General features: G+C 39.5%; 1 protein-coding gene across 1 annotated transcript; it reads left to right on the top strand.

The window, feature by feature from the left end:
• Window positions 1-6,493: 6,493 nt before the first annotated feature.
• Window positions 6,494-7,108, top strand: LOC110739021. Its single transcript, XM_021919476.1, has one exon. It carries the CDS (start codon window positions 6,494-6,496, stop codon window positions 7,106-7,108), a length of 615 nt encoding a protein of 204 aa, XP_021775168.1.
• Window positions 7,109-22,087: the final 14,979 nt, after the last annotated feature.

Raw genomic sequence — 22,087 nt, 5'->3', positions numbered from 1 at the left:
CCTAAGCTAATCCCATCTAGGGGTGTTCGCGATGCGGTTTGGATCATAAACCGCACCAAACCGCAAAAGTGCGGTTTGTAATTTTTTCAAACCGCACCAAACCACACTTTTAAAAAAACCGCACCAAACCGCACCGCAAAATGCGGTTTAGTGCGATGCGGTTTGCGGTTTAACCGTATTTTATTAAAATTGTAATTATTCTTTTAAAAACAAAACTTTTATTTTATTTTATAATTATTAGTTTATAATTCAAATATTAAACTCTTTTAATTAATCTTTAATTAACTAATAGTTAAAGATTAGCTCATATAATTTAGTTCTTTTATATAATTTTAATGAAAATATATTTTAAAAGTCGTAAATCGCATTAAAGTGCGGTTTGGTCTCAATATTTTTTGAAACCGCACCAAACCGCAAATCGCGGTTTAGTCATTTTTAAAAACTGCACCGCAAATTTCAAACCGCAAACCGCACCAAACCGTAAAATTACGGTTTGGTTTGCGGTTTGTTGCGGTCTAAACCGCACTTTGTACAACCCTAATCCCATCCCTAGCTTAAGCATTATTCACATCACTATCACCTCCACCACTTGTACTAGAACTAATCACAATGCCTTTCCTCTTAGCATTTGTCCTAGGCATTCTTCATTGAAAAATAGATGACACCCTATAAGGTTTAGATGGTTCATTTTGCCCATAACTAGTTCCTGGACCAAACACTCTAATGTTCTTCAAGGGTGGTATGATTGTCTGGGTAGATTGTTGGGGTTGTGTGTTCTGAGTAATGGTCTCTAAGGCTGTAAAACGTGTCATGTTGTGTCGTGTTCGTGTTCGTGTCAATAATAAATGGGTTGAAAACTTTTGACCCAAACCTAACCCTTATATTAAACGGGTTGAAAAGTTTGACCCAAACCTAACCCATTTAATAAATGGGTTAACCGGGTAACCTTTTAACCCACATAATATATAATAAACCACTCCCTCTGTCCCTAAATTAAAGAACGACTATTTTGGGCATTTTTCATGGGTATTAAGAAACTTAAGTGAGAAGTACAAGTATATGAGGAAGGTAATAAAAGTACATTGCATTGATAAGGTAAATTTTCATGGGATTTGTGAAAAAGTAGAGAGAAAGTAACAAAAACACATAGAAAAAGAAAAATTTATATGGGAAAACTTGTTTAATTTGCAAAAATAGTATTGCAAATTGGAAGGTATATGAATGAAAATGGGATGAACATTTTGGGACTAAAATCTCGCCAAAAAGGTCGTTCTTTTAGGGACGAAGGGAGTAATTAATATTCAACATAATAATTAAAAAGACATACTAAGAGGGGGTGATTAGAAAATATTTACATTTTAGTGAAAATTAAAGAAAAATTATGAAGGATATTAGGAGGTGGAAGATGATGTTAGTTTTGAGGAATTGGGGCTGGGTGAAGTCGTGAAATAAAAAAATTTTGGTTTCTTTTATTACTTAATAATCGGGTTAATCGTGTCAGGTTCGTGTTCACGGGTTTTTTTTCAAACCATTTACATAATCGGGTTATGCGTATTAGGTTCGGGTTGAAAATTTTCACCCAAACCTAACCTATTTAATTACATCTCGGGTTTGTGTCGACCTAATTATTTAAACAGGTCGAGAATCCTCGACCCAAATCGGCTTATGTCATGTCGAGTTGTTGTGTCATGTTAGCTTTTGACAGCCCTAATGGTATCAGATGGTAATCAGTGACATGGGAAAGACTTACTTGAGGTTGCATTGGCTGCCAAGGGGTGGGGGGAAATGGTGAACTAACTCTCATGTACATTCCTTGTTCCTCTCCCGACCTCTTCCTACCCCTCTTTGTCACCCAGACTCTCTATCACCTCTTCCTCTACCAGCACCTCTCCCTTTCCCATGACCTCCATCTCTACATGCACCTATTCCTCTCCCATTCCCTCTCCCTCTCCTATTACCTCCATCTCTACCAGCAACTCTTCCTCTTCCTCTCCCTCTCCCCCCTCTCCCTATTTCAAATTCCTTATTCTATCATGTTCAATGTCTGCCGAAGTGGCATATGGGTCATAATTTAGCACCTTAGGTTCTATACAGATGGTTTTGGTAGTTTTGAACATGCTTGTCAAATTCAGCCTTACTTACTAATACAACTTCAGGAATTTGATCCTCAGCCACATAAGATCTTTTATTCTTCTTAGGTGTGAGTTTTTTCCGGGCTATAGGTTTACTTGGTTCAATATTGGGATTAGTTCTGAAATGGGATTAACTGTTTCTACAATGGGTATTTCTGGTTCATCAATGGGATGATGTCCCTTAATAAGAGACCTAGCAGCTGCTATAACCGTAGTGTCCTTAAGACCATCCCCAACCCATATATAGATCTCTTTTTTTTAAGGAAAGTTTGCAAACATTTTCATAAGATCACTATCACTTTCAACACTGACATGCTTTATCTTAAACACATGAATGAATGTGGGATTCTGGGCAGTTTCAACTCCCTCTTCCTTTACCTTTTCATAATACTCCACAATAAGGTCAATCAGATTGACTTTATCAATATCATCAACAATAATGGATACATCTTTACCCCTATATTGGAACTGTAACACAAAATTATCAACCATTCGGCATCAAACACACAAATAACAACATATCATAACTTAGAATTAAGCCGTAACACATAAACTAGCGAAATTCCAGCAAAGACAACAACTTTAACCACAATCAACAACCAATTCAAACACCTAAGACAAATTAAACATACCAACTTCGCCATCATTGAACAAAAATATTCAGACATATAAACATCATAATCCCAATATGAAGAAAAACAGAGCATAACTGTAGGGAATATTTCAAGCGTTAATCCCCTAGCTTGAACCCCACTATGATCATACATTAAAGTACGGTGGCGTCAAAAGGGAAAGAAGATAGAGCAAAAGAGTCGCCAACAAGTTTTTTAGGAACTTGTAAACCGTTCACGAGGTGAAGGTTACACCCCTTAACGATCCAAGAGATCGTCAACTCCAATAGGTCTTGAACCATGACTGGTAGTTTGGGGATGAAGGTACAAATCCAACGTAAAAGAGATTGAAGCTGCCCTAATAATAGGCCTCTACTTTATTCTGATCGTTGACGAGTGTCATTTATGGCACTCATAGGGTAGTCTTTTAGGATGATTTCATCTTCCTTTTTATGCTTTCTTATCTTATTTTTGGTCCTTTTTCCTTTAATCCCTTTCTTTCTTTCTTTCCTTGTGTTTTTCGTGTTTTCTTCGCGTTTTCCTTTTATTTGGTTCTTTTTCCCTTTTATTCCTTTTCGTTGTTTGTTTTTGTAGGTATCCAGGATTTGTCTTTGCAAGGGAATCAAGTTGGCCTATAATGACTAAGCAGGATGAAATAATCGGCTTGGAGAGGGTTCAGAGAGGGCATGGAGAGCGCATCAAGCCCTGCGAGTCTGCCGCGGGCGCGGGCTCATTTGCACAAAAGTGGCAGATTTCGACCAGGAACTCTCCGCGGTCTGGCCGCGGGCTTGCCACGGGCGCAGGAAGATTGGAGAGCCCGCTCGTACCTGAGATATCGCGGCCCTCTGATCATGCTTTGGGAGAAGGGGATTCGCCGCGCTTATGCCGCGGGCGCGGGTGCTTTTGCCGCGGGTGCGGGCTAGAAGACCCGCAGGCGTGGGTGTTGCCAAGGAAGCCCGCGGAATTTTTAATGGGTTTTGTACCCATTTTTCCGCGGGCGCGGGGTTTATTGGAGAGGGCGCGGGAATCCCGTTTTTCTTCTTTGCCTATAAATACACTTGTAATTCCTTTTTGAACTTAACTTTTAGATAATTTTCATTAGCTTAATTCTAGAGAGAGAAATTAGAGAGAAGTTAGAGAGAAGTTCTTGGATTTGATTTGTATTTCAACATTGGATCATTTGTGCTTGGATTTCTTCATTTTCAATCATTAATGTTAGTAAAATTTTCTTCTTCTAGTTCATCTCTTACTTGATTGATTTAGTTTCATCTTTGATTGTTAGAATTTCTTGGATTTGAATTGGATATTGTAGTTGACATTACTTTCTCTTGATTTTGATTTAGAATGATGATCAATGCTAATTCTAGTGATTTGTTCTTGAGTTACACCATGATTAGTGAGTAAATTATTCGCTAGGGAGAAGGGGAAGCATGCTTGATTGATAATTTGTGCTAGTTGATGATCTTTGATTGATTGAATTGTTGTTGCAATTAAATTGGTTGACATAGTTTTGCATGTGATTAATTAGATTAGGAATGATAAACCTATAAGATTAATCTAGATTGCATTGCATTTCTTAATGACATGATCCATCAATTTGAGAATTGCTTTAATTGATTGAGTTCAATTGTGAATTTCCTTGATTAGCCACTCATTAGTAACCCCTAGTTTGGCCTCTAGGAGATAGCTCTTGAACTCTCTTGATTGCTACTATTGTTTGTCCTTTGCAATGCTTGAATCAAACGAAGAAATTGTCGATTAGCACGATTATTGAATTAGCATGTGGAACCAATATCCCTAGCATTTATCTTATTGAATTACTTGATTAGTCTAGTTTTGCTATCATAACACCAACCATTTTCTCACTTCAATCTCTAAAATAGCTTGATTTAGGCTAAAGAGAACACCAACTAACTCCTTTGGGTTCGACCCTATACTTACCTATTATCGTTTTAGGTTGGTTTAGGATTTTATAAATAGTGTTTGATTTTGGGATAAGCAATTAACGACTAGTTTATTCCTCTATCAAAATGGCACCGTTGCCGGGGAGTGAAATTGGTGCTTAGCTTTAGTTGTTGAGTCTATTTCATTTTAATTGAAAAAAAAAATACAAAAAGATTTTGTTTCTTAATGCTACATTTGTAGCCGTGCTACTAATATTTTCATTGAGTTTTGTATGCATAGAGCTCGTGATCGATCCATTGTGCCTTTTGACCCGGAAATCGAAAGGACTCTTTCGAGGAGAAGAGTTTCTAGTCGGTCCTTTAAATTTAGTTCTTCAAGCGAAGAAGGATTTGAAGAGGAACAAGGCATGGGAGATCAACCAAGAGTTTCTTTGAAAGAATTGGGAATTCCCGGTGCGTACAAGTTTGAGAGTGGAATTGCTCCACCTACAACACCAGCGAATGACTTTGAAATTAGGCCGGCTATGATCGCTTTGATCGAAAGGAGACAATATAGCGGAGCTAAGAATGAGAGTCCGTTGAACCATCTCAAGGAGTTCGAAAAGTATTGCAACACTATCAAAGTGAACGGAGTTTCTCTAGAATTCATCCGGCTAAAGTTGTTTCTATTTTCTCTCATAGGCCAAGCCTTGGAGTGGTTGGATAGGGAGGTAAAGCCAAAAATTCCCTTCGAACATGGGACGAAGTCACCAAGGAATTCTTGTCCCAATTCTACCCACAAAAGAAAACGGCGGAGGCTAGAGCTTTGATTCAAGGGTTCAAGCAAAGACCTAATGAAAGCCTCTACGAAGCATGGGAGAGGTATAAAGAGTATCAAAGGGAATGTCCCCACCACCGAATTCCAACTTATCAAGTCATTCAAATTTGCTATGGTGGCCTAAGTCCTCAAGGCAAATCATGCCTTGATGGGGGTGCCGGAGGTCCCATAATGAATCGGACGGAAGAGGAAGTGGTGGACATTATAGAGGACGTGGTTAAGTACTAAAGAGATTGGCAAGATGGTGAGAGGGATTCAACTACCAAGAGTGGTTCTTCGGTGTACTCTATAGACCATCTAAATGCGATCAACAACTTATCCTCACAAATGACAACCTTGGGGAAAGAAATGACCGCAATCAAGGCCAAGTTGGAAGGTTCCTTTGCTTCTCAAGCTTCGAATTCTCCCTCCCAATTTAAGGGGAGAGGTACCTTTTCTAAATCTCAACCCCCTCCCTCTTCAAATAATATGCTTAGTGGTTGCTTGTTTTGTGATGCATGTGGATCTTATGATCATGACTCTTGTAATTGCCCTCATGCTTCCCCGGAATGTGGTGATGATTTTGATAATAGTGAGAGTGAGCATGTGAATTATGTGTCAAATAATAATGTGCAAAGGTTTGATAATCAAAGAGGTCAATGGAATAGGAATTACCAAAACCAAGGTAATTTTGACAACTATAACCAAGGTGGTGGTTATAGGAACCAAGGGAACCAAGGTTCTCGTGGCAACTATAACAATCAAGGTTATAGTAGTCAAAATCAAAACAAAAATTATGGTAATCAAAACCAAAGGTATGGAAATCATAACTAAGGTAGTGGAAACCATAATCAAGGTTATGGTCAAAATCAAAATAGGGGTAATTGGAACAATCAAGGTAGGGGCAATTTTCAAAATAATTCTCAAAGAGGTCCCCCACTCGGATTTGTTCCAAAGACTCAAGGTGAAAATTCCTATTCACAATCTTCTTCTTCTAGGACCAATTTGGAGGAAATAATTGAAAATCAAACCAAGTTGTTGAACACATATATGGCCGTTAGTGACAAGAAGTTCAATGAAATGATGACCCACAAAAAAATGCTCGAAAACAAAATTTCTCAACTTGCTAGTGCTTTGAAAGACCAAGAAAGCCCTTCTTCTTTACCTTCCCAAGGCCTAGATCCCAAGAAACCCGTGAATGCTATTGTTACAAGGAGTGGTAAGGTTCTTGAGGAGAGATTGCCTAGGAGGAGTGATAACAAGGAGGTCCCCAAGGAAGCTTTGGTTGAGAATGAGGGAAGTAGAGCATCTTTAGATGAGGTTGTGGTTGAGACACCAAGAGAGGTGAGTGTAGAGAAAGAGATTGTGATACCCAAGCTCCCTTATCCCCACAAATTCATGAGACACAAATTGGATGAGCATTTTGGGAGATTTATTGATATGCTCAAACAACTTCACCTTTCTCTACTTTTCACCGATGTGATCAACCAAATGCCTAATTACACCAAATTCCTCAAAGACGTTTTAAGCAAAAAGAGGACTTATGATGTTGTAGAGACAATCAATTTGACTGAAAATTGTAGTGCGATCATCATGAACAAAATGCCACCTAAGTTGAAAGACCCCGAAAACTTTTCCATCCCTTGTGCTATTAACAAGATGTAATTTGATAATGCCTTATGTGACTTAGGAGCTAGTGTAAGCTTAATGCCATATTCGGTTTATCAAAGACTTGATCTAGGGGAACTCTTACCTTCTAACATTACCTTGCAATTAGCCGATAGGTCAATCAAGTTTCCAAAAGGTAAAGTGGAAGATGTTCCATTGAGGGTTGGGAAGTTTGTGTTCCCGGTGGATTTTGTTGTTTTAGAAATGGATGAAGATGCTACCTTTCCAATTATTCTAGGTAGACCCTTTCTTGCTACCTCGGGTGTTATGATAGATGTAAAGTGTGAAAAGATTTCCCTTAAGGTAGGAGATGAGGTCATAGAATTCGATTTGAATGAAAGCATGAAATATCCAAGTTCTTCTCTTGAAAATTGCATGATGATTGACTCTCTTGATCATGTTGGGTCTTCCATGCATGAGCACTTGCTCACCTCTAACGATGCTCTTGAGAATGTTTTGTTGAACAATCACAAGCTAGGTGTACCATGCAAGGAGGTAGCATTGTATGAGGAATTGCTTAATGGAAGCATGGAGGAAGTGGATGAACAATTGTGCTTGAAGATCTCAAGCCATGAAGCTTTGCAAGCGGCCGCAACAAAAGAAGGTAAAGGTGTGCCTATGGTAGAGCTCAAACCTCTACATCACACCTTAGGTATGAATTCTTAGGCCCAAATTCCACTTACCCCGTAATTGTTAGTGCATCCTTGAGCGAGAGCCAAGCTCAAGCGTTATGTTGTGTCTTGAGAAAGCACCAAGATGCTTTGGGCTATACTATCGATGATCTTAAAGGTATAAGCTCCGCTTTGTGTACACATCACATAACGCTTGAGGAAGGCACCCTTCCTTCTATTGAACGACAAAGAAAGCTACACCCTCAAATGGGAGAGGTGGTTAAAAAAGAGATCACCAAGCTCTTGGATGCGGGAATCATATTCCCCATCTCAAGCTCTAGGTGGGTTCTCCCGTTCATGTCGTTCCTTAGAAGGGGGGTATGACCGTAGTCAAGAATGAGAGTGGTGAGCTCATTCCAACTAGGACGGTCACCGGTTGGAGGATGTGTATAGACTATAGACGTTTAAATACATCCACCAAAAAGGATCTCTTTCCCCTTCCATTCATTGATCAAATGTTAGAGAGACTAACAAGGCACAAGTTCTATTGCTTCCTTGATGGCTATTCGAGATTTTTCAAAATTCCAATCCACCCCGAAGATCAAGAGAAGACAACATTTACATGTCCCTATGGGACCTTTGCCTATAGGAGAATGCCCTTTGGCCTTTGTAATGCCCCCGCAACTTTCCAAAGATGCATGATGAGCATTTTTGGAGACATGTTGGAGGAAGAAATGGAGGTGTTTATGGATGATTTCTCTATAGGTGGGGTTTCATTTGAAGAGTGCCTAGTTAATCTTGAGAAATGTTTGGCTCGGTGTGTAAAGGTTAATCTTGTCTTGAATTGGGAGAAATGCCATTTCATGGTGGAGGAAGGGATAGTGCTTGGGCATAAGATCTCTCACAAAGGAATAGAGGTGGATAAGGCCAAAATTGAAGTTATTGAGAAGCTTCCACCTCCGGTGAATGTTAAGGGAGTGAGATCATTTTTGGGTCATGCGGGTTTCTAAAGAAGATTCATCAAGGATTTCTCACTCATTGCCAAGACCCTTAATGATCTTCTTCAAAAAGATATTGAGTTCATTTTTGATGATAAATGCTTGGAAGCATTTAATAAATTGAATAAGGCCCTAATCTCTACCCCCATTGTTCAAGCCCCAAGATGGGATCTACCATTTGAATTGATGTGTGTTGCTAGTGATTGGGCAATTGGAGGTTTTTTGGGACAACGTGTGGACAAGAAGCTTTATGTCATTTACTATATGTCCAAGACACTAAATGGGGCCCAAAAGAATTACACAACAACGGAAAAAGAATTCTTTTCCATTGTTCACTCTTTCGAGAAATTCCGATGTTATTTGTTGGGTTCCAAGACCATTGTCTTCACGGATCATGCGGCTCTCAAGTATCTCTTTTCCAAGAAAGAGTCCAAGCCAAGGTTGATTCGTTGGGTTCTTGAATAACAAACTTTTGAAATAGAGATTAGGGATAAGAAGGGTGCGGAAAATGTTGTGGCGGACCATCTTTCTCTCCTTGAGGGTGATCAAATTCATGATGATGGTCTACCAATTGAAGATAGAATGCTTGATGATGTCTTGTATGCCATTAAGGTTAAGGATCTCCCATGGTATGCCAACGTGGTGAACTTTCTAGCATGTGGGGATTTTCCACCTTCTTTCTCCAAGAACCAAAAGAAGAAGCTCAAGAGTGAGGCAAGACATTACTTGTGGGATGAACCAATCTTGTATAAACGCGGGGTGGATGGCTTACTTTGGCATTGTGTTCCGAATGAAGAGGTTCCAAGTGTTCTAAAGATGTGCCATTCGGATCCAAGTGGCGGTCATATGGGCGTTTCAAAAACCGCCACTAAGGTTCTTCAATGTGGTTTGTGGTGGCCACATCTCTTCAAAGATTTATGGGGCTTTGTAAAGTCATGCGACCGATGTCAAAGGGTTGGGAATATCTCCAAGAGGAATGAGATGCCTCAACAGCCCATTCTTGAGCTAGAGGTGTTCAATGTTTGGGGGATTGACTTCATGGGACCATTCCCATCTTCATATGGTAATCAATTCATACTTGTGGCTGTGGACTATGTTTCTAAATGGGTTAAGGCCATTGCCTCCCCTACTAATGACCACAAAGTAGTGTTGAAGTTGTTCAACAAAATCATCTTCCCAAGGTTTGGCGTGCCTAAGGCTGTGATAAGCGATGACGTATCTCATTTTGTTCACAACGCCTTCCAAAGGATGTTGAGGAAACATGGAGTACATCAACGGTTCGGCCTCCCATATCATCCTCAATCGAGTGGCCAAGTTGAGGTCTCCAATCGTCAAATAAAGCTCATTCTTGAGAAGACGGTTGCAAGGAATAGAAAGGATTGGTCGGACAAGTTAGATGATGCTCTTTGGGCTTATAGGACGACTTTCAAGACGCCTATTGGTACCACTCCATATCGCCTTGTCTATGGCAAGTCTTGCCATCTCCCGGTGGAGCTTGAACACCGTGCTTTATGGGTTATCAAAAAGATAAACTTTGATTTAGAAAGTGCGGGGGAGAAAAGGTGGTTGGATCTTCATGAGCTAGAGGAGCTTAGACTTGATGCTTATGACTGTGCTAGCACCTACAAGGATCGTTCCAAAGAAGCTCATGATAAGCTTATTGAAAAGAAGGAGTTTTGTGTGGATGATAAAGTCCTCCGCTACTACTCGAGAATGAAGTTATTTCCCAGAAAGCTCATGTCAAAATGGAGTGGTCCTTTCTTGGTGAAAGATGTTTTTGATAATGGCACCGTGGAGATTTCTCCTTTGGATTCCTCATCTTCTTTCAAGGTTAACGATCATCGGCTTAAGAAATATTTTGAAGGAGTGTTTGTTGGCCTTATTCATAAGAAGATTATTTTCAAACCGCCTTGTGTGGGGTGGTAAACGTCTAGCTAACGACGTTAAACAAAAGTTCTTACGGGAAGCAACCCGGATTCTCACCTTTACTCTCTTTTCCTTTCTTTCTTTTACTTTTGGTTTTTTTTTGTTGATTTTTGCTCTTACCCTTCCTTGTATTTTTGGTTTGTTTTGTAGGGTGCCATCATTCATCATATATGGACTAAATGTGTTTGTTGAGGGTGATAATAAGTTTTAGAGTGCAGGGGAGAGGGCACCCCGCGGGCTTGGAGAGGCCTCGGGTTCCCTTGCTTTCAATTGTGGGAATCAGATCAGTAGCTCTCCGCCGTCTCTCCGCGGTCTCTCCGCGGGCGCGGGTGCTTTAGAGAGAGCGCGGGGTAAATTCAGAGAGGGCGCGACTCTTTTTTTCCAATTTGGATCAGGAACTCTCTGCGGTCTCTCCGCGGGCGCGGAAATTTTGGAGCGAACGCGGGAGAATTAGAAAGGGCGCGGTACATGGTCAGGTATAAAATTTCCGGATTTTTCCAGGAAGTCTCCGCGGTTGCCCTGCGGTCTCTCCGTGGGCGCGGCAAAACTTGAGCGGGCACGGCTTTGTCGAGAGAGGGCGCGGGGATCTGGGTTTTAATTTACCCGGTTCCTCTCTCTTTCTCTCTCCTCTCTTATTTTCCCTTTCTCTCTTAATTTTCCCCATTCTCTCTCTTTCTCCTATCAAACCCTAACCCCCAAATCATCTGTTTCACTCAATTTTACTTAAATTCACCCTTATTTTCTCTTGAATTTCCATCCAAACTTCCTTCATACTCCATTTTCATCAAGTTTGCTCTTCTTTCTCGTGGTTTCTTTGGGAATTTTTAGTCTACTCGGTCTTGTGCTTGCTTTGAGTCTTCAATCTTGGTATACTTCTCACCTTTGTTTTATTTTTGTCAATTTCAATTGATTTTTATGCATTGGTTGTGAGTGGCCTTGATTAAGCTTGAGTATGTTGTTTTTTGTTGTTTGTATGGTGGTTTTGGAATTATTTTGGATGTTTTTGTGTTTCTTTTTGTGATTGATTGTTGATATTGTTAGTTGTTGTTGGATTTTTGGTTGTTTGTTTCTTGTAACAGGTACTTTGTAGTTTGTGGTGGTTTTGGGTGGTCTTGTGAACGGAGGTTTGATCACGTTGGTGGTAGTGTTGAATTTGGGTGTTCGTTGTGATTCATTGTATTGGTTGAGCTTGAAAATATGGATTTGTTAAGGAGAGTTAAGAGTAGCAAGAAAAGTTCAAACCAATCACCGGCCAATCCTCTCGTAGCTAACCTTCAAACACCAAACCCCCTCAAACCCAAACTACTCAAGATAATGCCCCACCTCCTCCTTTACCCGCTCTCAAATTTCATAACCGGGCTAAACACACCCTTATCTATAATAAAATGAAATCCCGGAAATTTAGACCGTCCCGCAACTATTTTCCCGAGGATATGGAGAAATTGGTGTTGATGCCGACCTTCACATTTTGTTCCATAATCTTGGTTTGGTTGAGTTTGTAAAGTCATCCCCCCTAACTTATTTGGAACCATCCATTGAATTTTTCTCCACCTTTGAGTTTAATATGATGGGGGATACCGACTACATCATCTCTTTTCAACTTTTCAATTCTTAGCATACAATGAACCTTGCAGAATTCAACAAAGCCCTTGGTTTCAACCCAAATACCGACATCTTTGAGCCCTTGGTTTCCCTTCACAAGACCGAATACAACGAGGTTTCTTGGTGGAGGGCCATATCTAGGAAGAGGTCATTTGACTCTAAGGAATCGCTTGCTAGTGAGATCATTCACCCGGCTCTTCGTATTCTCCACCGGATTCTTGGGTATACAGTGTTTAGTAAGCAAGATCTTGGGAACCTTTTGAGGGAGGAGATCTTGGTGCTTTGGATGGCTACAAGGCCGGATTTGGGGCCAAGGTTGAATTTTGGGTATCTTTTCATGAATTGTTGTAAGTTGATCGCCACTGGGAAGAAGACGGGTGAGATTCATTGTGGTGGCATGATTACTAGATTGGTGTATTATTTCAAGCAAGAGCGTTTCCTTAGGTCTTGCACTTCGATAGGAAAGAGTGAAGACATGTATTTGGATATGAAGCAACTTAACACCTTGCGCTTCGTTTCTAAGTCTAAGGGAAACAATGGGTACTGTTGGCTAGTGCGAAATGTGCACCATTGTATGCTCCCAAATCCAGTTGCCACCTCAATTACTCGAGAGGCTAGGATTGTTTGGCGGATTCCCGAGGATGATGGAAGGGTTGAGAATGTTATGAAGGAGGATGATGGTGATGAGGACGATGATGATGATGATGGGCATGGTGGTGAAGGTGAAGAAGGAGAGGGTGATGATGATGAAGAGGAAGAAGAAGAGCAACAACAACAACAACCGCAACAAAGAGGAAGAAGAAGAAGACAACAACATCACCACCAAGACAACCAAGGAGATGCATATCTCCGTGAGATGGAGGCTATGCGTGAGCATATGGAGCGCATGCAATTGAGCGTGCAAGGTATGTCTTCGAACCATCAAACTTTGTCTTTTCAAACTAGCGCCCTATATGACGCTAGTGTGCGTAGGGGGGGAGGTCACACCTCCGGTGAACTACCCTTATGTGCCGCCCCAACAAGGGCCGGTGTCATCTAGGGATGGTTACAACCTCCCCACGTACCCATATTGGTCCGGGGTTGAGAACCCCGATGAGCCAAGGTGTTACTTCCCAAATGAGTCCGGTCATTATGACTACCGGGTCTCGGGGGGGAGTGATTATCGAGGTGACCCCGACTATTACTATGTTCACCCCACTCACCCCGAGCTCTGTATTCAACCGGAGCCTTTTAACCAATTATCCCCATCTCAACTTGACCTTTTTAAGGGTCGTTATGGGTTCCCTCTCGGTTATACAGGAGGTTGGGATGTGGGTGATGGTGGTGCCGGCCCTAGTGGCCAATAGTTTTCCCCTAGGTTGTCTGATTCCCTTTTTGTTTCCTCCCTTTTAGCTTTGCATGTTTTTAAGCATCGCGGTCGATGCCTTTATTTTGTACGGGGGGAATCAAATAGGATGTTTTAGGGTAGGTTTTTGGGGAGGCACCTTGGACAGCTGGGGATTTGTTTGAAAGGGCTTTGATGGATTTCTTTTGCTTCGCTCTTGGTAGTCTCGTTGGTATGTTGTCTATCTTGTTGTTTTGTTTTTATGATGATGTTCTGTGGTCCCTTCTATTGATGATGATGATGATGATGGTTTCTCTGTTCTTTGTACATAGTTTTCGCGTAAGTTTACTTTTGTTTGCTTTTGTTTGGAAGTTATTAACAATTTCATTTTGTGTATAGTCCTTTTCTTTTCTTTTGCTCACCTTGCTCATAGCCACTGCTTTGGTCTTCGAAGCTTCATAGAGGAGGTCGTTCTTGCTCCTTTATTATTGCAGCATAGCTTGGATGCTTGGTGAGGCCTTTCTTGTTTTATCTCTATACTTTTCTTCTTTTACTTTTCTTGGTTGCTTAGATTAGGATTAGTTTTAGGAGAGTTGAACGGTTCGAGGATGTATGATTATAATACCTAGTGTGTTTGGGGTCTTTGGCGATGTGGCCATTTGACCGCTTGTTTGTCGATTGGGAAATACGTGTTATGATTGCATCTTTGTCCTTTTCTTTGTTCTCCTACTTTTCCTTTATCTTGGTTTTCCATATTTTATTTTATTTTATTTTCTTTTCTTTTCTTTTCTTTTTGTTCTTGGTTTTGTACATAGCTTTTTGAGGCTTTATTTTTCACTCTTTCATTCTTTTTTTGTTACTTGGACTTGTAATCATTGGACTCTTGGTTTTGAATAATAACCTTACTAGGTGGTCTGGTATGCACGGTTTGAGAATACGTTTGGTTAATTCTAGGATAAAGCATGCTAAGGTAGTTGTCTAGAACTAGGGGGATCATGAAATCGGATTCTACTTGTTTGTGGCATGTTGGTAGTTGCTCCCTATCTTCGATTTGACAACCTTAGTGAGTTTTTGCTACAACCATGTGAGATTCATACTTCTTCAAGCTTTCAACATATTCTTGCATGAGCGGCATGGATCCTTGACTTTCGCAAACTTAATCTTGAATCTTAACGTATGATTCCTAAGACCGAGACCGGACCACCTAGGGAGGACAAAGGCATCTTTTCGGGGAGGTATTTTTCCTTTTTCTAGGATAGTTTCCTTATTTTTACTTTTGGGTTTAGGGATTCATTTGCCTACTTGCTAACCCTTTGAGCCTTTTTCCCTTCTTTTCAAGCCACATCTCTAGATCTTGAGCCTTTTGTTTCATTTTCGTTTCCATTCTTGGTTTTTGTGAAGCAATTGTTTATTATTGTTGGAGTTTGTGGTGGAGGAGTTTGGATATTTGGTTCTCTTGAAAGAAAGTTTGTGTTGTCTATATTTTGTGAATAATGGCAAGTGAATAAATGAAAAGGCCGTCCAAAGTGAAAAACAAGTAAGGACAAGGCAAGTGCAAATTTGAAAAAGCCGTGCAAAGTTAAAAGAGGCGAGGACAAAGCACTAATAATGAAATATGAAAAAAAAAATGTGAAAATTGCAAAAATATTTGTTTCACGCTTTTTGTGTATATGTTTGTGATCTTAACTTTGAATAAGCTTGGGGGTGTTGGTATTTTTGTTTGGTGATTACTTGGTTATGGTGTAAAGAAATGCACAATCTTTGCTTCACAATTTAGGTTAACCACCAAGTTTTAAATTTAGCCTACCTTAACCCTTTTTGCCTTATGTTGCAACCTTTGGGAAGACCTTTTGACCTAGGGGTTGAGTCATTCATCGGTGGAGGGAATCATGGGTTATAGCCTAAGGAAAGAGGATGCGAAGTCAAGATGTCGAGTAAGCCAAAAATTTGATCTTTTTCCGGTTCCTTCGTGGACTCTATGAGACGCTCACTAAGGGGAGATATGAGATTAGTAGGGGGAACGCGGTAAGATCGTTTGGGATGAAAGTGGAGTGTGACAACTAGTTCCTATGCTTAGCATATTTATGTTTCAATCAACCTTAGGTATCTTATAACGTGCATACCATTACTTACTTTAGAAAGGTTGTTATTCATTTGAACTATAGTCACTTTGTAAAGTCCATTTCACAAAGATTTTTATTTTTATTTTATTTTTCTTTATTTGCTCTTTATTCTTGTATTTCGCCTCATTTTTTTTCTTTTGTTTGTTTAATAAGAGTTATAGGTTATCTCTAGGAAACCTTTACGAGAGCATCACTCGTCCTCTAGAGCGATCTAGGGGTTTAATTGGCTTGTCTTTTGTTCCTAAAATTGAACGTGATTCCTACGAAAGTGATTTAGTGTATAATCTTATCTCTTTCTTTTTCTTTTCTTATTATGAATAAGCCCTTCTTTTTCCTTTTTAGCCTTTGTTTTGCTCGGGACGAGCAAAAGTGTAGCTTGGGGGAATTTGATGAGTGTCATTTATGGTACTCATAGGGTAGTCTTTTAGGATGATTTCATCTTCCTTTTTATGCTTTCTTATCTTATTTTTGGTCCTTTTTCCTTTAATCCTTTTATTTCTTTCTTTCCTTGTGTTTTTCGTGTTTTCTTCGTGTTTTCCTTTTATTTGGTTCTTTTTCCCTTTTATTCCTTTTCCTTGTTTGTTTTGGTAGGTATCTAGGATTTGTCTTTGCAAGGAAATCAAGTTGGTCTATAATGACTAAGCAAGGAGGAAATAATCGTCTTGGAGAGGGCTCAGAGAGGGCATTGAGAGGGCATCAAGCCCTGCTAGTCTGCCGCGGGCGCGGGTATAAAGGACGCGGGCGCGGGCTCATTTGCACAAAAGTGGTAGATTTCTTCCAAGAACTCTTTGCGGTCTGGCCGCGGGAAGATTAGAGAGCCCGCTCGTACTAGAGAGACCGCGACCCTCTGATCATCCTTTGGAAGCAGGGGATTCGCCGCTTCTTATGCCACGGGCGCGGGTGCTTTTGCCGCGGGCGCGGGCTAGAAGACCCGCGGGCGCGGGGTTTATTGGAGAGGGTGCGGGAATCCCGTTTTTCTTCTTTGCCTATAAATACACTTGTAATTCCTTTTTGAACTTAACTTTTAGAGAGAGAAATTAGAGAGAAGTTAGAGAGAAGTTCTTGGATTTGGATTTGTATTTCAACATTGGATCATTTGTGCTTGCATTTCTTCATTTTCAATCATTAATGTTAGTAAGATTTTCTTCTTCTAGTTCATCTCTTACTTGAATGATTTAGTTTCATCTTTGCTTGTTAGAATCGTTTGGATTTGAATTGGATATTGTAGTTGATATTGCTTTCTCTTGATTTTGATTTAGAATGATGATCAATGCTAATTCTAGTGATTTTTTCTTGAGTTACACCATGATTAGTGATTAGATTAGTTGCTAGGGAGAAGGGGATCTTTGATTTATTGAATTGTTGTTGCAATTAAATTTGTTGACATAGTTTTTCATGTGATTAATTATATTAGGAATGATCAACCTATAAGATTAATCTAGATTGCATTGCATTTCTTAATGACATGATCCATCAATTTGAGAATTACTTTAATTGATTGAGTTCAATTGTGAATTTCCTTGATTAGCCACTCATAGTGACCCCTAGTTTGGCCTCTAGGAGATAGCTCTTGAACTCTATTGATTGCTACTATTGTTTGTCCTTTGCAATGCTTGAATCAAACGAAGAAATTGTCGATTAGCACGATTATTGAATTAGCATGTGGAACCAATATCCCTAGCATTTAGCTTATTGAATTACTTGATTAGTCTACTTTTGCTATCATAACACCAACCATTTTCTCACTTCAATCTCTGAAATAGCTTGATTTAGGCTAAAGAGAACACTAACTAACTCCTTTGGGTTCGACCCTATACTTACCTATACTCGTTTTAGGTTGGTTTAGGATTTTATGAATAGTGTTTGATTTTGGGATAAGCAATTAACGACTAGTTTATTCCTCTATCAATCGTACTCATGTGCACTTTCTGACTAACATGCAATCAATAGGATTAACCCTAAACCTGTTTAATCTATGTTGGTTGAATATTAATGCACAAATAAGTATATTATTGGCGATCAGTTGAATTATAATCACATTAACCCTAAACAAGATTATTAATTATCTTATATAAGCGTGATTATAAGTACAAATTCCCTTTAAACATGTATAAAATGTATGATCAAGCAATAACAATCAATATCAAGCAACATAATTATAATCATGATAATAATAATAATCATAAAAATCATAATTATTATAATAATTATAAAAATAATCATGTTAAAGTATAATAATAGCAAGATCCTAGGCATGATACTAACAAGATTAATAACAAACCCTAGCATGTCACTAAACAATAAAAATCAAAACTTTAGCCCTAACATAATACCAACAATCATAAATATTAGGAAGAATATAGGAAGCATCATACTTTTAATCATACTTAATATCAAAGTTACCCTACACATGATACTAGGAATCAAAATAACAATCTAAGCATAATTTCTACATCATAATATCAATAAAAATCACTAAAGTACTTACTTGGATGCCTCGTACCTCTTTCTAATAACAAAATAAACACGTTAGTAACTTCAAGGAAAATAATAATTAAAACAATTAAATTAAATAATAATTGAAAAAGAGATTCGAGACCAAACCCTCAGAAATTGAACCTTTCACGTCTAGGGCAAAGGCAACTTCGAATATGGCTAGGTGTTTCTAAATCTAATCAATGCGGAATTTTTATATTTGAGAGAAGGCTAGTTTAGAAAAGAGAGAGAGAGAGTAATCAAGAAAATCTTGATGAGAAATGGTGAAAGATATAATTGGTGAATTAAAACGGAGTTTTTAACACGTTATTTATAGAGAAAATCAGCCAAAAAGATAAAACATCAAAAACAGAGTTCTGACGCAAAAAGCCAGATTAGCGCCAAACGCTGAACTTAGCGCCAGACGCTAAGGCTAGCGCTAGGCGCCAAGCGTAGCGTCAGGCGCTACAGCTGGCGTTTGGCGCTGACTCAGAAATCAACGCGTTTTCTAAAAATCAGATATAAATTGCCGTACAGGAAGACAAAATCGTATTTTCCTCAAAACGTTCTTTGATTTTAATTAAAACTCTAAAAAGTCAACGAAAAGTCAATTTATCAATGCTAATTGAATTAGGAATGAAAACAACCTTCTAGAAGAATCTAGATGACTAAACCCATTCCTAATTGCATTAGGAATGATAATTCCATATTAGGCCCTCCCCTAGATCATTGGGCCGCATATAAGGCTCAAATTAGGCCCAGTTCAGTAATTTGGCCATAACTTCCTCAATATTCATCGGGATTGGGCTTATAATATATCGTTGGAAAGCTCTTTTCAAGATCCATCCAACTACACTATTATTGGACCCACATCATGAGGCAACCAAACTAGATTGTCTGTTTTCTTAAAATAGATTTTCAAAAAACTGAGAGAAGAGAAAAGAAATTAAAACTTTCCACAACACTAAACCTTCCACACTTTTACTTCATTCGATTATGATTTGACGTGAAAGGTACTCATCACTGGGTTTAAATTTTGGGGAGACACAAATGGGTGTCTACGGAAGCCCCCACTTTGACTGAGTTTGGAGAAACGCAAGTTTCGAAAGCAAAAGTCAAAGTATCGATAGGGTCGGAGAATGATTCAGAACGTTCCGCGATCCTAAATCACTCTTGTAACGCCGATACCTGCAAACTAGCATTAGTTAAACAGATAAAAGAGTTAAGAAACGCGTATCTTGCACCGTCGAGCACACGTCTCTAGAGGTAACCGATTTGTTGTGACGATCTTCCGCAAGCTAGAGAATACCGCCTGAAGACTGCTACGCCTGTAACTGCCTCCAATTTCCGCTGTGATATTCTTCTAAAAGATGACTGCTTGTTGATCCTTAATGCTGCTATTCCAGTACGTCGGCGCTTTGCTTCTTGTGAACCAGTATGTCGGTGCTTTTACTGTAATGACAATCCTCTTTTCTTTGGAAATTGTTTTCAACACAACTCTTGTATGATGTATCACAATCCGATTTTTCCAATGCTACGTAACAATCCATCATTGGAAATGTTGCTACGATGAAGCGACAACCCGTATCTCGGAAAATTTGCCAAAATTAATTTTTTTGGGAAAAGTTGCCAATGCTTCGTAATAATCCGTCATAAGAATTTTGCTACGATTGACAATCCACATCTTGGAATATAACTCTTGAAAGCAATCCACCTTGGAAATTTGCCAACGCTATGCGACAATCCTTTTAGGAAATTATTGCCACTATTGACAATCCGCGTCTTGGTACATTTGCCAAAAAAGAGTCGATCAACAATCCACTTCGGGAAAATTTGCCACTTGCTGAAATGAATGACAATCCACGTTGAGGAACTTTTGCCGAAATTTATGATGAATAGAGTCTTATAACAATACTTTGGGAAATTTTGCCATAGGGAACTGGGTGTATGACAATCTAATCTCAGAAAACTTGCCAGCGACGACAATCCGAACTTGTAAAAACTTGCCAAACAAAGAAGGAGCACGACAATCCACGCTTGGAAACTTTGCCATGGATGACAATCCAATCTTGGAAAAATTGTCGTTTGAAGAAGTGCGACAATCCATATTTGGAATTATTGTCAGTTGGGGATGACAATCCAATTTTGGAAAAATTGTCGTTCAAGAAGAATGCGCGACAATCCGTATTTGGAAATATTGTCGTTTAAGAAGAATGCGCGACAATCCATATTTGGAAATATGGTCGTTTAAGTGCTTGCTTTTAAACCGATACGTTGGTGCTTGTAATGAGCCAGTGCTTAGGCGCTTAAGCTAAGTGAGACGCTTTTTTGTTAGGTCAATCACTTACTACGATTGTAATAGAGCCGACTACTAACCATGTCAATTTGCTTATAGGGGATAACTGGCGTACCAAGGAACCCGAAATTACTGTATGAGGTCGAAACAACCGTCCTGAGAGGCTTCAAGCTCTGTCGCTGCTGATATATCTCTGGCGCCAGACGCTGGGATCCAGCGCCAGACGCTGGGATCCAGCGCCAGGCGCTGAAACCTGTTGCCAGACGCTGGATGTCGTTGTCTGGCGCTGGAGTCAGGTCTTCCCTATTATGCTCTTGCTACCGCTGTTGCTTGGTTTTTCTCTAAACTTTGAGCTTGGTCGTTTCCTTTCAACCAAATCTGCCCAAATCTTTTGCAAATTAAAGCTCTTCATCTCTAATTTATCGATCAATGTAACTCCTCTTATCTTGGAAGAATCTCATGTATCATATTCGCGGTTTTTTTTCGAAAAAATTCGGGAATGTTCTTGCTTGCTAGGATGCACCTTCATTTAATCTTTGACTATAGGACTTTGCTTATCTTTCTTTAGGGTTGACCTCTTGTTTAGTGTTGCTTGACTCATTGACTTGACATGACTCAAGGTATAAACTTGACTCACTATGATTGACTGACTCGAGATTGACTCGACTCGATGTGACTCGTGTGTGCGTAGTGTTGACTCAATGTGATAACACGACATGAATCAATGTGTACATGACTCGTGTGTGCATTGTAATGTGATCGTGGGATTCAAAAATGCAAAAAAGCAAAAAATTTCCATCATTTTTTGTGGAGGGTACCGACTTTCTCCTAAAAAAGAAAGACGAGAAAAAGAATCGAAGTGAAGTTTTTTTTTTGAAGATGCATGTTGAATGAGCTTAGTCAAATGTTGTTTGATACTATCTCTCAAGGTGCAAGGATTAATTCATCATATGCTATCTCAATTGACTCAATGATGAAAGTATTTGGGTAACTTATGCGCGGAGGCTAAGTACTTCATACTTTGTGATGCAATGATGATTGATGAGCGATTTTGACATGAAAAGGCATACTTCAGTGTTATGTTAAGATTCCATGACAAAGGGTTCCTTAGGGAAAGACTATTTGGTCATGTATTTGTGCGGTGTGTGAAAGTGACACTATAGTAAGGCCGCAAGGGCTAAGTGTGTGGAAATATATTATTTTTTTAAAAGAGTCAAATGGTGGTGACTCTTAGGCTAGGTAAGCTAATGATGTAGGGATCAAGCCCCCAAGTCTAGCTCTAAGTAAATAGGGATGAGCATAGGAGATCCCTTGATATGATCATGGTGTGTGAATGCATGTTTATTACGGCCGCACCTCGATGTGAGGTTGCCTACGTATCCGTTAGGAATCAGGCCGAACGTAGCTCTAGCCAAACCTCGCACAAGTATGTGTATACCTCAAAAAGGGCTTTTTAAGGGTTGTAACGTGGTTAGGCTAAAGGTTGAAGAAGAAGGAGATAAAAGGCTCAAGACCCTAGATAAGCCCCCCAAGGTGTGCAACTTTGCTTTTGAATATTTGTATTTTTATGCTTCAGTTTTTACTCTTTTTTAGCTCTCTTTCTTTTGCTTTAGCATTTATT

Source organism: Chenopodium quinoa, unplaced genomic scaffold (assembly GCF_001683475.1).
Source record: "Chenopodium quinoa cultivar QQ74 unplaced genomic scaffold, ASM168347v1, whole genome shotgun sequence".
Taxonomy (NCBI): Eukaryota; Viridiplantae; Streptophyta; class Magnoliopsida; order Caryophyllales; family Amaranthaceae; genus Chenopodium; species Chenopodium quinoa.
The sequence above is the reverse complement of the archived record's forward strand: the minus strand, read 5'-3'. Positions and strand labels throughout refer to the sequence as shown.